Below are 16,862 nucleotides of genomic sequence, written 5' to 3'. Positions count from 1 at the left end.
CCACCCCCTCTCTTGGGAGGGGGGGGGGGGGGTGCAAAGTCAGAGAACTGTAATTCTTTCCACAAATACCGTATTGGGAAGCTAGAGAGCTGACGCGTGAGGAGTCGTCATAGAGAAGAAACTGAAATTAGGTTTTCTCAATCCAAACACGCGACGCGTCTTTCCCCTTTGCCAATCAATACGAGGGATAGAATAATGTTTGGTTTTGAATCAGTACAGACAGTCCGGACAGTGTTTGGAGAATATACCATATACCACCCCCTTGGGTAACCATTAGTCATTGCTTAATAGAAGGGCATGGTTGAAAATTGGATCAATGTCGTAGTTTATTGAACTTGTCTTTTTTTTTTCTTCTCTGAATTGGCCCACCAATGAAAACATGTGATCTTTAAAGTAGTTTTCGCCAGCTTCTATGGTTTCTTATTGTATTCTAAATTATTTACCTTATTGGGAAACCAAATTGACCCGCCCATATTACTAATAATACAATTTCTTTTCTCTACTTCTAGATACAATGTCCACTCTTTGATGTAAACGCTTCCAGTGGGTGAACTTCACTGTAATAGAAGTTCCGAAATCAATCACTATAAAGGAGTCCGTTTACTCAGACAACTACAGTGGCAGATGAACTGCTAAAGCATGTAGAGACAACCCTGTCGATGTTCCAGCCGTTAGATCTGGTATGTCGGGAAATTTTTGTTTCCAAAAATACCTTGCATATACTTTCTGCAAGCAAATATTCGTTTTGGAAGCGGAACCAAGACATGCCGCCATCGAGTACATTTATGGGTTACTGTATGTTGAGAACTCCTACCTTGCCTCCCCCCCCTCACATTCATTCATGAGAGGTGCAGCACGTAGGAACTAGAAACAAAACTCATAGTACTGTTGCCGTTTCTATAGTAGGCGAAAGTGTCCCACCAGTTATGGGGAAAACGCCTCCTTCGTCCAGCGTGGAAACTGTAGAATCTGTAAAAACTGTAGAGACCCGTGGGCAAATTTGAGAAAATGAGGGAAACGGTCGGAAGTTTTGTCCATCCGCTCACGTCCTTAGGGGGGGGGGGGGGGAAGAGAGGAGATCCGTTCACCGAAACAGGCGAGAATGCTGAAAATTTGGCTCAATGTATTCCCAATCCGAAACCTCCAGCGAGCTGGTGACATTCTCTCACGTATTGCCAGCACTTTCATGGTGGTTTTACTTGCTGTGATCTACATCTGTTTGTCATTAAGAAACACCATTTTCTCCACTTTTTATCATAGGATTGCTTGATCACATCTCAAGTACTATCGTCTATATCATTTCATTACGGGCCTAGTTTTGCAACTTGTTCACAAATCCTACAACCGTACTTATTTAGGGGGGGAGGCTTGATCCATTTTTATTACTTCTAATCCCTCTTATTTCTTTTATCCAAGGCAAGGGTACACGGTGGAAAATAAAGCCTGAATTCCCACATCTATTGAAAAGTACTTGCATTAGTTGGTTTTATCTCTGTTTTGCACCGCAAACTTGGATTTTTTTTTTTTTGCTCTGGGTTGACATTGACTTTATTACAATTGACTTTTTGTTTACCTTTAAAGAAAAAGAAAAAGATAAACTTCGAGTGAACTGTATTTCGTGATTCTTACTGCTCATTCGTTTTTCTAAGGAAGTACATCAAACGATATCATCGGCAGTCTGAAACCCTTTTTCTTTTTCATACTTTAAACACATTGAGATTACCTTCAGGTCAAAATAAGATATTTCATTTCGTCTGTTACATTTGACTGTTTTTTTTTTCTTAGAATTTTATTTTTGCATAAGGTACAAACATTGCTTGTTAGACGTATCTCATTTACTTAACTGAAACCTATAGAGAAACAAGATATTCATCTGATAGAATGATGTCATCTTCTCCTCCACATCATTCTCAAGATTTCGCAAACAATCAAGGCTCAAGCAATGATGACAATATCTACCTAATGTCCTCTCCGGCCTTCCCTGATTTGAATTTCCAATTGCAGAATCTAGATACATATATTGATTCGGATAGTGCAGGCAAGAACTATACAACTGCAGGTAATGGGATTGATCCCAACAATTCTAGTAACTACAATACGACCGCCACCAATAATGCTCATGGCAGTTATTCAGATAGTTCGTTCAATGATAATGGAATGAATCAGTCTAATGATAGGGAACTGATTAACGACGTACCAACAGTCACTTCCTCACAATTGGGAAGTTCTGATGAGAATACCCTCGGGGAAACTCAAATTCAACCTCAAAATTTAAACCATCAGTATCAGCCGGCAGATTGTCAGCCCAACGAAAAAGGTGATGAAGATTCTGATGCGGAACTCACCGAATTAGTACCAGTTTCTTTAAACACAAACTCGGGTCTACAATATCCTAGTACTTCACTCCAGCACATAAACCCCACCCTGACAGAATCGAAAACCTCATCGTCAATTGACAGCCATTTCACTTCGTCTAAATCAACTACTTCGATTTCGAGTAATTTATTCCAGACACCTTCAAAACCACTGCAGAATCTAACTTCTTTCGCTAGCTCTAACAATATACCATCGTTACAATCACCTGTTAGAAATGCATATCCAATTAGATCAAGTACAATAAACCCTTATACCCATAGGAGATCGTTATCAAAGGTTGGGCTTGAGAATTCTCCACTCTCCTATCAAACCTCTTCACTTTTATCACCCAAAGTTAAGAAGAAATCACACCGTAAAAATATATCCATTTCAAGTACGTCTGCGTTGACACATTTGGAAACAGATTTACAGTTACAATCGAGTAACATTCAGTCGTTTCATGCATCCCCAACAGATTTGCCATTGCGCACTCCGGAATCTTTGGTAAATCATGGATATTATATTCCTGAACATGAAGATTATGCTGATAAGGTCAATACCACAGAGGGAAATCAATATGAAGATACAACTTTGCAAGATAATTTTGATACCAGGTACTTAGACGATAACAACGTTGGCATTAATCTATCGTTTGATAACGACTTACTGAGCAATGCACACAGTAATTTTATTGGATCTGAGCTAAATAGATCTGGCAATAGTGAAATCTTAAATGTTCCTAACTTCTATTTTGGAAACTTCTTCACAAATGATAATCAATTATCATCGAATCAGAACCAACAATTATCATTAGGTGATGCTTTATTTGATGCAGCAGGAAATGCCAACTATGAATTTCCGGCATCTTTGGGATATGATCAGCAGGAACAGCATGATATTCTGGAACCACCTCCACCACCTCCGTCGACCGCCTTTTCTAGTGTAGGACATCATTCTCCATATATGGAGAATAATGAAAACGCGTCTTTCCATCAACATCAACAATATCAACAGCCTCATCAGCAACAGCAACAGCAACATTTAACTCCAACATTGCCTCCACTGCCGCCTAGATCAATGCTACAAAGATCCAAGGTTAGAGTGAATCTAGCAGAAGCCGCAACGAATAAGGAGAGAAAGAATGCTTCTGGATTGAGGGGCAGCCCATCGATTAACTCTATAGAAGGTGGGCATGAATCAGCTATCTACGAGTCTAATTCAATGTCTAACTCTGAATCTGGTTCACAGCCCCACTCCCAATCACAAACACCGAAGTCTGCATCTAGGTTATCCAGCCGTTCGAACCTGGGATCGTTTTCGTTGGAAGAAGTTGCCCAAACGCCACAAACGAGAGTACGGACTCGTGCAAACTCCAGATTGCAAAGGGCATCAAATAAGCCTACTCCTGGTCCAGTAGGTAATGAGCCTTCTACTTCAAAACAAGATGATGCCTCACCTAACTTGACCGCTAGTACGAAAACACCGACAGTTACAACCCGTTCCAAATCAGGGCGGAAAACGCTGGAGCCTCAAGAATTAATGGAACTTGTCCACATTGATTTGCCCCAACAATCTGCAAGATCTAAATCAAGAGCCAAAAACAAGGGTAAAGATGGTAAGAAAGTGCATGAATGTCCATTGTGTAAAATGGCATTCCAACGGCCCGAACATGTTAAGAGGCATATGATTTCGCATTCTTCTTCTAGACCTTTTGAGTGTCCTGAGCCTAATTGTTCTAAGCGTTTTAACAGAAAGGACAACCTCAATCAACATTTAAGAAACATTCATAAAAGAGAGCCATAGAGGGTGGTTCTATTAATCAATCTTCTTTTCATATAGAAAAAAAAAACTTTTTGTGCTACTATATTGAGATTAGGATCTATTGAAGAAAAGAAAAGCATAAAATAGCTGAAATGAACAGTGAGTTGCACTAAATAATGAGTTAAAAAAATATCTTGATATCCACCATGCAATTTAGTAATTCCGTGATCATTTTTGTATAAGAATTTTATACAATTTTCGAAATAATAGAAAAGTAAAAAAATACTGCATTCCAACAAAATATACACAAGGTCAATTTCGAATGAAAATAGACACATTATGGAGTCCAAATGAACGAAGAAAAAAAAAATTCTTAAATGAATACAGTTGAGACGCATTGCCTATAAAACGTTTCTTATTTGTGCCTCTGCCGGAGTTTCCCCAACCTGGACTGTTGCAACAACGTTACTCTTATGAAATTCTTGGCCTAGCAGCATTGCGCCCGCGTAGGCAAACATTGCAATTGTAAACATAATTGCCAATGCGATTAACGATGTAGCTTTACAAGTTAAACTTAACCATTGGATGATGGCCATGATTGCATAGAAAATCACACGCATGAAGTTGGTGTCTAGCGATTGAACAAAAGTAATTATAGAGTCTGGAATCCGGAATATCTTTAGCAGAAATGGGATTTCAACAAGTGCTAGAATTGGTGCTTGCACAATTGCTATTATACCAAACACAAAAACAATGTTGACATGGAATAGGTTGGAGATACCCAATGCTAAGGATAAGAAAATAGAAGTTATACCAATCCATTGACCGTATAAACTAAAACAAATTATGGTGTTACCCTGTTAGTATTCTTGTGTGAAGGAAAAGAATGACAGGTTGACTGAGAGTGCAAACATACCTCAAGTTCCTAGACTTCATGTCCGCCACAAAGCCGGAGATTCTAAAATAGTCTGTAATTGCCATGACACTGTATAGTTTCCACTGTACTAAGAATTGACTGTGTAGTACAATAAACTGCAATAGGAAATAGGTACACACAGATAGGATGGCAACGTCTCTAAATGTAACTAAAAACATGAGAATAAAAAAAAAGAGCGGGCGATTCAGAGTAAAATACTAATAGCGGAAAACAGTTTGTATGCAATCATTTTTATAAACATGCAAATTAGTATACCTTGAGCTTACAGGGCGAGGGGTGGGAAAACAAGATCGCATCACTGTTATACGAGTAAAACTCCGACATGAACTTTTTGGTGCGGAGATTCACTTGTTGGGATTGAACAACTACTGAGAAAAACGGTTAGTCTTCTTTCCGGTGAGTCTCTTTGGAAGCTATCCCTGTATGGAAACACAGTAAAAAATGGAAGAGGCGCTAGAGAGACTGGAAATCCAGCTTGAAGAGGTGAAACAAATGAACGAAAAAGGTAAAACAGAGTCTCTTGAGTTAAATCACATAGATGACATGGCTAAAGAGGATTTTAATATAACACCTTCATTGGAGAGAGTGGGTGTATCTATACCATCTTTTATGATGCCTAATATGGAGATGCTAAGCCCGAGCAATGTTTCAAGACGGTTCAATGAATATGCGCATGCTGTGAACATGGAACATTCTTCAAGTAGCCACATTGCTGAAATGTTGGGCGATCTAATCAATAGACGTACATCTGAGCTAAAAAATTTGTATTCAGACGTTAGTGAGTCTTTGGCCGATGTTTTGAATACTAATATTGACCATCCTATTGATGAGTACATTTCGGAAATCCAATCAGATGAAAACTCACCAGCTACAAGAGATAACGAAACTGTGAAAAAAAATGACAAAAAACAAGAGGAGGAAATTTATCAATCACTGGAGAAGTATAAACATTTAACGTTTTTAACTTTTGAGCAGTTCCAAGATCAAAAGTTTCTAAGGAATAGAATCAAAAAGATACTAACGCTTCAAATATCACCTGTTTTACAACGGCTACTGATCCAAAAATTGATGTCATGCTCTTACATTGAAAAGCAAAACCATATCAAGGCTCAGCTAGAGAAACAACACCATCATCTCCTAAAGGGTGAAAATGGGGGAAGAGAAGAGGATGTAGAAGTCGAAGAAGATGATATAGAGGACGATGAAGTTTTCCTTACCAAGAAAGATAAAACAGCAACATATTTTTCAATAGAAGATGGTATTCTGGGGTGTCCGCATTATCGTCGAAATTGTAAAATCGAATGCCACCAATGTCATAGGTGGTATCCATGTCATCTGTGTCATGACGAAGAAATTACATCCCACAGACTGGAACGGAAAATGGTCAAATTTGTTCTCTGCATGTATTGTTTTACGCCGCAACATCCAGAACAGTTTTGTGTTGAGTGTGATCGAGAACTAGGAAAATATTTTTGTTTCCAATGTAAACTGTATGATAACGATCCACTGAAGAACATCTACCATTGTGACAAATGTGGGATTTGCAGGTTGGGTTTGGGACTTAACCAAGATTATTTCCACTGCGATAATTGCAACGTTTGTATATCCATTGAGTTGCAGAAGAATCATATTTGTATTGAAAACTCAACAAAGTCAAATTGTCCAATATGTGATGAATTTATGTTCAATTCAAACGAAAAGGTTGTATTCATGACGTGTGGTCATCCAATTCACGAAAAATGTTACAGACAACATACGTTGCACTCCTATAAATGTCCTACCTGTTCAAAAACGATCTCAAACATGGAACTTCAATTTCGAATGAGAGACTCTGAAATTAAGAATAGCATCATGCCTGATGAGCTTAGAAATTGGATTGTGGATATCAAATGTATTGATTGTAATGGTATGAGTAGGGTACCCTTTCATTACCTAGGACATAAATGTGACCACTGCCATAGCTACAATACGATGCAGGTGAAGTTAACAAAAGGCAATGAAGAAACTCATGGTGTAGAGGTAAGCGGTGGCAGTGTAGATGAGAAGTTGTATGTTGCTGAACAATTTATTGCAGATGCATTGAAACAAAACTTTGCCTTTGAAAACCAAGCTCTGGACAAACGAATTGAAGAGACGCCACAGAAAAACAATTTTGAAGAAGAAGAAAATGATGATGATGATCTCAATAATAGCAGGGATATCACTAAGGATAGCGATAATTATGACGGTGGAGATGGGGACAAGGATGATAGTAGCGAGAACGGTGAGACTAAGTTTGTAAATAACTTCATTACTGTCATTAATAATTTCGAGGCGTACCCATCAATCGGAGAAGCCTTTAAGGATTGGATTCAGTTGACGTTGGGCCAAAGTCCTAGCGATGACGAAGATGAGACGGGAAATACAGATTGTGACGCTTAAAACATCTATAATTTAAAGTAATCCTTTACTATATAACAAAATCCTTAATATTCATACGTCGCTTGTAAATGACAGAGAAAAGATACGTATAAATATACAAGTAACTAGGGATTATGCTTAGCTCTCGAACTTAATATGGGTATACTTAATACTTTACTTCGTTTGTCAACAGACTGATTTTTTACATCATTATTGTCGAAAAGTGAAGAGCTCACACCGTTGAAATGAAAGCTTGTTGGTGATATCAAATTATCCTGGGAGGAGTTGTTGATGATGTTACCTAACTTAGTATCTAATTTTAAGCGATCCTTATTTTTCAACTTGAAGTCTTGAAGTTTAGAAGAAGCTTCCTCAACTTGTAAAGAAAGTGGGTATGGGGTATTTATTGAAGATTTGTGACTTGGTTGCTTACTATGCTTTGGAGTTGGTGCGTTTGACTCAATACTAGAGGCACCTGAATTTTGTTCGTCTATCTGAGACATTTCAGACTTCACAGGAGAAAAATCAGACAACTGAGAACTCGACCGAAATGTCCTTGTTGACAAGGAAGACCTCTTGGATGCGGGTGTAGAGTCCACTGATATACTATGCCCACCATTGTTCAAAGGCTTTCGTGGGGAAGTTGTGTTTGACATTGAGTTTGAGCGTTGACTGAAGTATAGCTGTGTTGGCGATTGTCTCAACTCCGGCAAAACTGGAGGTGGCGGTTTCCGTAGAGCAAACAATGAAGAATTATTCACGTTAGTAGATGACATTGAAGGAGATGAGTTTCTTGAGTTTTTTGATGACCCGCTAGATCTCAAATCATATACACTATCAAGATCTTCATATTCATCTGAGATCATTGATGATAAGGAGAATTTCCTAGGCTGAATGGATGGTAAGTTGAATCTAGGCTGTGGATCATTGAGCATTCCACCAGAATTGTAAGTTGAAACAAACGATCCGTGGCTACTAGTTTGAGGAGTTTTATGAGGTCCGTATTTTGATTCGGGTATTTTTGTTATACTCTGCGTATCCAGTTCTACTGTAAATGACTTATCTTCCTTCAAGGAGTTATACCTTTTTATTATGTCAGTATCAAAGGCAACATCAACTGGTTTCCATCCTAAATTATTAAATAGCTGGTCATCCGCATTATATTTGATTAGCAACTTGATGCATTTCATGTGCGAATATTGGAATGCCTTGTGGAGTGGTGTATCGCCGACATTGTCTTGTATATTAGGATACGCCCCTTGATTGAGTAGTATTGCTAAACACTCTGGATGACCATTTATACAGCAGATGTGAGAGGGGGTGTATCCATTCATATCACGTTGGTCCAAACAAACATTGAAGTAACTGAGAAGTAGATGCAACGTTGCAGGAGAGTTGCCCTGGCATGCAACGTGTAGGACTGTCTCCTTCTGAAAGGTTAATTTGATTTCATCTTCATCTGTTATTTGGGTGTACACCGAACTGTCTGGCTTTTTCAAACGTTGGGATGAGTTTCGATCCATCTCTCCACCACCAGAAGACATAAACCGAGTGTAGATAGCCTTTAGGATAGTCTCAGTGATTTGATAATCATTATGATACGCAGCATAATGGAGATTGGACCACCCATTTTCGGGGTCAATATTATCCAACAAATTGGGATATCGTTTCAATAGTCTGGAGGCTATAAAGTAATTGTTCTCCTTAATGGCCGTGCGTAGACGAACACTAGGATCAGACATCTATATATTTGATACCGTCGTTCCTCTCTGTTACAGGGGCTAAATAGAGACAAAGGCACACGGATAGAGGGGGGGGGACAAAATAAGAGTCCACCTTAATAAAATTGATGTTTTATGAACCTCAAGCACGAAATTGCCGGCAGACAGAAAAAAAAGGAAAACTCGAATCTTCGAATCTTCGAACATTCGAAATTTTGTTCTTACGCGTCTGAGAGAGAAGCTTTTACATTTTCCAAATTTGTCATTATGCAGTTTCTATTGTTTTGGGATATTATAACAAAAAAGAAAAAAATGTTTTTTTTTTTTGAAGATGAAGCATATATATTTATATATGTATAGTATTTATTCAACCTTTAACAACCTTTTGAACTAGAGAGGCTATTGCCAAACCCTTTTCCTCCTCGAGTTTCCTTGTAATAATTTGTACGCAGACAGGCATCTTGTCCACCGCCTGAACGTCGTATTGGTCACGGATACTTTTCTCAAGGTCGGACCTAGTTCCCCGAACAATTAATGTGTCCTTTATGGGATCGACTTTGTTCAAAGGGATTACCACACTTGAACAGTCACAGAGGTTGCATACCCCTGTATAGTCCAAGGAGCTAACACTGTACGGCTTAACCTGTGTTTGTGCCATAACTGGGGCAATTATGGCATCTAACTGATTTCCACACCAGAATTCGAGATATTTTGCCTTGATCAGATAGACTTCGTTGCACAACTCCCACCATTGGTTGATTGTCAATGGAGAAGTCTTGTTTTCAGGATCCATTAGATAATCCAACAATCTATGGAGGGGCTCTCCAGATTTGGCGCATTCATTCATGATCTCTTTGGATGCGTCTGCACCATAAACATCAAATAATGCCTTGATGAGTCTTTGATGCTCTGGCCACTCCACCTTGACGACTTCAAAGTTATCGCTCTTGGATAGGGAGCCGTAAATTTCTTTTAAAGTACGTTTGATTGCAGGCATTGGCTCAACATCTCCACTGTCGAACCAAATACCAATTTTTAATTTTTCTGAAGGAATGGTATACTGAGTCCAACCAATAGGTAAGACCTTGGGATCTTGAAGCCAGCATTTGCTATCCACTACTAGCTTGAGTGTAAACTCAAGCTCCTCTAAGGTCTGCGCCAATGGACCAATTACTGACGGTATACATTCTTGATTTGCATAGGAATTGGAAACTCTTAGATAGGAAACTCTGCCAACACTTGGTTTGATACCATAAATACCATTGTACGATGCCGGAATACGGATGCTTCCACCGATATCAGTACCAAACCCAACTCGGGCACCACCGGCGGCAATTAGGGCACCCTCTCCACCTGATGAACCACCCGATGATAGATTGATGTTTAATGCATTGTATGTATAAGGGAAAAGATTGGTACCGGTTTCTGGGGCCATCATTGCCATCGGAACACATGTCTTCACATAAAATATAGCTCCCATTTCTAACAATTTGTCTGCTAATAGTGAGTTTTCGTCTTTTTTATCATGGCATCGGGAAACATAACCAAGAGCAGATGCAATACCTTTTAAATCAACCTGGTCCTTTAATGAGATTGGAATACCATGTAATGGGCCTACCGTTTTACCTGTTTCTTTGAAAATTGTGTCCAGGGCCTCGGCTCTTTCCAACGCTTGGTTAATGAAAATCTCGGAACAGCAGTTCAATATCTGGTGTGCAAGCATAGCTCTATGAGTAAACGCTTTTGTCACTTCTAATGCAGTGAGCTCACCGTTACCAATAGCTTGAGAAAGTTCCATGATTGTCCTTGACGTTATACTCTTCTCTTCCTCTGGCAAAATGTCATCAAGGTATTCCCTCGTATTGACAAGCCCTTTGGATATCATATCCACCTTTAGATTATCATCGATCCATTCTCGAGGAATGGAGTCTCGGAGTTCCCTTTGCTTCAGGGATACAGTCTCTTGCCAAGTTCTAGATGCCATGTATTTCGATTTCTGACCAAATCTGTTATACGTTTACCATAAACACACCGCACATATGATCCTGAAGGGACAACCAACTCGAGACCTTAAATAGACACACTTACAATTAACATGATTCACTATTGTAATCGCAACGGTTGTTTAGTGGACCCGCATGCGAATAACAAACCGATAAGATAAGATAAGATAAAAAAGTTTACAAGCGCCGAATTTGTACTCGCCTAAATAAGTAAAACTACCCTCTTGCTGGGTTTTACGATAAGCATGAACTATTACACCCGACGTACAAGGGACAAGGGCTAAAGGTGATTGGGCATACTGGAATGAGTGTCTCGGTGTGAAACGTATATAAGACAAATTTAGGCCATGACTTAAACTGGTTTGTATGCATCCTAAACCATTTTTATCCCCTCCCTCAACAAGGAAGAAACAATAAACGTAATGGCTGGCGTTCAACCAATTTTGTCTCAAGGCTATGGGTATGGGTTTGCCCTTGGGCTAGGCGCCTTGTTTGCGTTGCTTATGGCTATAATCACAAAAGTCCTCTCTAGATTTATGGGTCAAACTCAAAATTCGGAGAGATTCTCTACTGCATCGAGAAACGTGAACTCCGGTTTGATTGCATCGTCCACTGTTTCTGCATGGACTTGGCCGGCAACCTTACTCACATCTGGTGCCTGGAGTTATTCGCATGGTATATCTGGTGGGTTTCTCTACGGTATTGGAGGTACGGTTCAGATAACCTTATTTCTGTTTTTGGCCCTGCAGATTAAACTCAAAGCACCAACTGCACATACTGTCTCTGAATGCTTTTATATTAGGTTTGGCAAAAGTGGCCATTGGTTGTTTTTGTGCTATTGCATCTGCACCAATGTTCTCATTTCTTCATTATTGCTATTAGGCGGAGCACAGGGCTTTGCTGCCACTACGGGAATGCACGTAGTTGCAGCTTCCTTTTTGTTGCCATTGGGTGTGATGGCATATACTGCATTGGGAGGATTGAAGGCAACTTTCATCAGTGACTGGATTCACACGGTGATCATCTACATCATTTTGATCATTACCATGTACACGTGCTATTGTACGTCGTCCTATATTGGTTCACCGTCAAGAATGTACGAGCTGTTGAAGGAGGCAGAGGTTGCTTTCCCCAGTGCTTCAGGGCATAGTTATCTATCCTTTCATGATTCAGAAATGTTTTATTTAACCTGGTCTGTTATGTTAGGAGGATTAAGTTCTGTCTTTGGAGACCCTGGTTATTCTCAGCGTGCAATTGCTTCCGATGCAAAAAGTGTTTTCCAGGGCTACATCATGGGTGGACTTTGTTGGTGGATTATTCCAATGGGGTTGGGATCATCAGCGGGTCTAGCTTGTCGTGCCTTGTTGACCAATCCGAATTTTGTTACTTACCCTAATGAACTATCGTCGGAAGAAGTTGGTAGCGGAATGCCTGTCATCTATGGTATGTATATGATTTTAGGGAAAGGAGGAGCAGCAGCAGGTTTATTGATGTTGTTCATGTCCGTTACCTCTGCTACATCTGCGGAGCTCATTGCTTTTTCATCGGTTACGACATATGATATTTACAGAAGCTACATTAATCCAAAGGCGACGGGTAACCAACTAGTCAGAGTTTCTCATATTGCCGTTTGTGGATTCAGTTTGTTTATGGCCGTGCTTGCTGTTGTGTTCAATTACATTGGAGTTACTGTTGGTTGGTTGTTAAGTTTTATTGGAATCATATTATCCCCAGAAGTAGGAGCAATTGTACTAATGTTATTTTGGTCCAGATTAACAAAGTTGTCTTTACTCATAGGTGCGCCATTGGGTACTTTAACAGGTATTGCCTGTTGGGTCGGTTCAACTTATAATTTGGGTGGTGTAGTTAATAAAGATACATTAATGATTTCAGAGGCGACATTTGTTGGCAATATCACTGCATTAGTTAGTGGACCGATTTATATGGCAATTATAAGTTATTTACACCCAGAACGAGAGCCATTTGATTTGAAGTTACTTGGTGAAAGCATCAAATTGGCAGATGATGTAGATCAAGAGGAATTGAAAGCAGTCCGAGTTGGCATAGAAGATCAAAAGGTTTTAAAAAGACAGTCTTTTTATTCCTTTCTGGCTAATGCATTTTGCTTGCTGGGTGTGTATGTCATTATTGATTGCGCATTGTATGGCTGGGGAAAAGATTTTAGCAAGAGTTCATTTGTGGCATTTATTGTTATATGTATGATTTGGGTTATTGTTGCCGCAGTATACATCATTATACTTCCATTGTATCAAGGTAGACATTCTCTCAAGTTCTTACTTGAGCATCTCATCAAATGCAAATTCCCTGATAGACCAATGGTGCATAGTACAGAATCCTTGTCAATATCGAATGACAATGTGAGCGAGGAATTTGTTGAAGTGGTTGATGTTGAAAATGTGTTGAAGAAATGATTAGGGTGGACGTCTTTTCTTTTTAGTAACTCGTTAATAATTTAATAATAATCTAGTAACAACTTGGCATTGTCGTAGCTGCAGCTTATCATCAGCAACTGTTGAACTGTGTAGACGTTTCATTTTGGCGTCCTCGGTAATGATAAGCGAAAAAACCGTTAAATTTTTCAGTATTTTTTATCACCTGCAGGGAGATGACTTATGGGTGACATAAATCCGTGCATATGATCATGAGGCCAAACCTTTGTAATAGGCTGGCCTTCACTTTGAGTATTTCAAAAACTGGAAAAGGTTGTTACGATTTAACGAACTGTAAACGAGGTAAATGCATCATGAGGTTTCCATCTCATCAAGGTCATATTAGACTCTTGTTAGCAGTCAGAACTTATTTAAAAAGCATAGTATATTTCTTTTCTTTGCCTCTCTTGAAATTGGACTACTTAAATCAGCCTTTTAATCTAGAAGCACCCAACTGCATAGTAGCATCAGTTTGAAATGGTACAGTTTGAACCGATTCTTAATCAAGGGTATGGGTATGGGTTTTCAGTTGGCCTGGGTGCGGCGTTTGCAGCTTTGATGGCATTGATAACACGGGTATTGACAACGGTATTGGGTGAAACACAAACATCCGAGAGATTCTCTACTGCATCGAGAAACGTGAACTCCGGTTTGATTGCATCGTCCACTGTCTCTGCATGGACTTGGCCGGCAACCTTACTCACATCTGGTGCCTGGAGTTATTCGCATGGTATATCTGGTGGGTTTCTCTACGGTATTGGAGGTGCGGTTCAGATAACCTTATTTCTGTTTTTGGCCCTGCAGATTAAACTCAAAGCACCAACTGCACATACTGTCTCTGAATGCTTTTATATTAGGTTTGGCAAAAGTGGCCATTGGTTGTTTTTGTGCTATTGCATCTGCACCAATGTTCTCATTTCTTCATTATTGCTATTAGGCGGAGCACAGGGCTTTGCTGCCACTACGGGAATGCACGTAGTTGCAGCTTCCTTTTTGTTGCCATTGGGTGTGATGGCATATACTGCATTGGGAGGATTGAAGGCAACTTTCATCAGTGACTGGATTCACACGGTGATCATCTACATCATTTTGATCATTACCATGTACACGTGCTATTGTACGTCGTCCTATATTGGTTCACCGTCAAGAATGTACGAGCTGTTGAAGGAGGCAGAGGTTGCTTTCCCCAGTGCTTCAGGGCATAGTTATCTATCCTTTCACGACTCACAAATGTACTACATTACGTGGTCCGTTATGCTAGGTGGTTTGGGTTCTGTCTTTGGAGACCCTGGTTATTCTCAGCGGGCCATTGCATCGAATAGCAGAAGCGTGTTTCAAGGATACCTAATGGGCACCATTTGTTGGTGGGTGATTCCATTGGCACTGGGATTTTCTGCTGGACTAACGTCTAGGGCATTACTGACAAACCCTTCGTTTGTCACCTATCCAAACCCTCTCACAGACGAGGAAATAGGTAGTGGGATGCCCGTCATGTATGGGCTGCATATGCTTTTGGGGGAAAGCGGTGCAGCTGCTGGGTTGTTGATGCTGTTTATGTCCGTTACGTCTGCTACATCTGCGGAGCTCATTGCATTTTCATCTGTCGCAACATACGACATCTACAAGATCTATATAAATCCAAAGGCCACGGGGAAACAACTGATTCGAGTGTCACATATAGCCGTTTGTGTCTTTAGCTTGATTATGGCAGCATTGTCGATAGTGTTCAATTATGTTGGCGTCAATACGGGGTGGCTATTGAGTTTTGTTGGTATCATCCTGCTACCCGAAGTGGGTGCAATTACTCTAATGCTCTTTTGGAAGAGACTCAGTAAGTTAGGACTGATAATCGGTGCACCACTGGGGACAGTGAGCGGTATCGTGTGTTGGGTGTGCAGCACATATGCATTTGGAGAACACATTGTCAGCAAGAGTACATTGTCGATCCCCAAGGCCACCTTTATAGGTAACATCGTCTCTCTATTCAGTGCGCCTCTTTATATGGTTGCCATCACTTTACTAGATCCTTCTAGTAGAAGTTTTGATTTGACCCGTTTGGGGGAGACAATCAAAATGGGAGATGACGCATTACAGGAGGAAAAGAGAGCCACTCTTGTCACTGAGGAGGACAAAAACACAATCTTTAGACAGACGTTCTATTCTATCATTGTCAATTTGTTTGTCCTACTAGGTGTCTATGTGGTAATTGCTTGTGTTCTCTATAGATGGGGGCACGATCTCAGTAAGACGTCTTTTACAATACTCATTGTTGTCCTCCTCGTATGGGTGATTCTTGCCGGTCTATACATTATAATGCTCCCCCTCTACCAGGGACGCCACGCGCTCGCACGTGTCTGCGGTATGCATGCGCCACACGCCGGGACAATTAAGAATGTAACTAATACAAGTGCAACTAAGTTTGTAAGTTTGTTAACAATTGCAACTAAAGTTACAGAAGGTAATGACGAAACCGAATTCATCAATCCCTGTCATAATAGAAACGCCGGACTCCGAGACGGAGGAAACTTTTCCTTTGCAAAATCGATTTCCAGCCAAAACTCCGGGGTCAGCGAGATGGGGGAAAAAGAAGAGGGAATTAGGGAGAAGGGAGAATTGAATTAATGTGGTACGAAAGCTGGGGTAACGGCTTCACATACATGTGTGTGTGTGTGTGGAGGGGCCGTTACCCCGGGCCTGCCTTTTTATGTTTTTCTTTTTTCTTTTTTCTTTTTTCTTTTATTTTTTTATTTTTTTTTTCCAGTTCCCCTAAGAGACAAAATGTGGAAAAAATAAAAAATAAAATAAAAAAGAAAATTGTATGTAATTATTTCTACACTTTTTTGAAATTCAACCCCAAAATAGGAACTTTGTGGGGAAACGGAATTTTTCACTTTTCAATTCAATGTGTTTAGAGAGATTTCTTGCATTTGTGCGATTGCTGTAATTGGTGCAGTTTCTGTAATCGCTAACAGATACACGAATTTATGCAATTGTGTAACCTCTCAGGGCCATTTCGGGGAGCAGCGGTGCGGGATCTGTTTTAGTCAATTGGAGAGACAAGGGGTGCACTATAAAAGGGATCCATCCCCCCCACAGAATGGAGAAAGCGCCAAATGTATCGGAGAAGGGTCTTCAAAGAACCTTCTCCCCCCCCCCTCTCCTCCTTTCTTCTCCCTTGATTCTGTGTACACACTCTGTATAGCACAGTATAGTATACATTTGTCTGCGTGGTTCG

General features: G+C 40.1%; 7 protein-coding genes across 7 annotated transcripts; 4 read left to right on the top strand and 3 right to left on the bottom strand.

Annotated features, from left to right (window-relative positions):
- Positions 1-1,881: 1,881 nt before the first annotated feature.
- C5L36_0C06050 (uncharacterized protein) lies at positions 1,882-4,158 on the top strand (the record flags this gene model as incomplete). The annotated part of the gene is made up of 1 exon (XM_029466297.1): positions 1,882-4,158. One exon carries the CDS (start codon positions 1,882-1,884, stop codon positions 4,156-4,158), a length of 2,277 nt encoding a protein of 758 aa, XP_029322157.1.
- Positions 4,159-4,517: 359 nt separating this feature from the next.
- C5L36_0C06040 (uncharacterized protein) lies at positions 4,518-5,097 on the bottom strand (the record flags this gene model as incomplete). The annotated part of the gene is made up of 2 exons (XM_029466296.1): positions 4,518-4,950; positions 5,033-5,097. The coding sequence occupies 2 exons, from the start codon at positions 5,095-5,097 to the stop codon at positions 4,518-4,520; spliced, it is 498 nt and encodes a 165-aa protein (XP_029322156.1).
- Positions 5,098-5,494: 397 nt separating this feature from the next.
- C5L36_0C06030 (uncharacterized protein) lies at positions 5,495-7,474 on the top strand (the record flags this gene model as incomplete). The annotated part of the gene is made up of 1 exon (XM_029466295.1): positions 5,495-7,474. The coding sequence occupies one exon, from the start codon at positions 5,495-5,497 to the stop codon at positions 7,472-7,474; it is 1,980 nt and encodes a 659-aa protein (XP_029322155.1).
- Positions 7,475-7,578: 104 nt separating this feature from the next.
- Positions 7,579-9,195, bottom strand: C5L36_0C06020 (uncharacterized protein; the record flags this gene model as incomplete). Its single annotated transcript, XM_029466294.1, has 1 exon — positions 7,579-9,195. The coding sequence occupies one exon, from the start codon at positions 9,193-9,195 to the stop codon at positions 7,579-7,581; it is 1,617 nt and encodes a 538-aa protein (XP_029322154.1).
- A 346-nt stretch (positions 9,196-9,541) lies between these two features.
- Positions 9,542-11,158, bottom strand: C5L36_0C06010 (uncharacterized protein; the record flags this gene model as incomplete). Its single annotated transcript, XM_029466293.1, has 1 exon — positions 9,542-11,158. The coding sequence occupies one exon, from the start codon at positions 11,156-11,158 to the stop codon at positions 9,542-9,544; it is 1,617 nt and encodes a 538-aa protein (XP_029322153.1).
- Positions 11,159-11,599: 441 nt separating this feature from the next.
- C5L36_0C06000 (uncharacterized protein) lies at positions 11,600-13,609 on the top strand (the record flags this gene model as incomplete). Its single annotated transcript, XM_029466292.1, has 1 exon — positions 11,600-13,609. The coding sequence occupies one exon, from the start codon at positions 11,600-11,602 to the stop codon at positions 13,607-13,609; it is 2,010 nt and encodes a 669-aa protein (XP_029322152.1).
- Positions 13,610-14,104: 495 nt separating this feature from the next.
- On the top strand, positions 14,105-16,249 carry C5L36_0C05990 (uncharacterized protein; the record flags this gene model as incomplete). The annotated part of the gene is made up of 1 exon (XM_029466291.1): positions 14,105-16,249. The coding sequence occupies one exon, from the start codon at positions 14,105-14,107 to the stop codon at positions 16,247-16,249; it is 2,145 nt and encodes a 714-aa protein (XP_029322151.1).
- Positions 16,250-16,862: the final 613 nt, after the last annotated feature.

Source organism: Pichia kudriavzevii, chromosome 3 (assembly GCF_003054445.1).
Source record: "Pichia kudriavzevii chromosome 3, complete sequence".
Lineage (NCBI taxonomy): Eukaryota > Fungi > Ascomycota > Pichiomycetes > Pichiales > Pichiaceae > Pichia > Pichia kudriavzevii.
The sequence above is the reverse complement of the archived record's forward strand: the minus strand, read 5'-3'. Positions and strand labels throughout refer to the sequence as shown.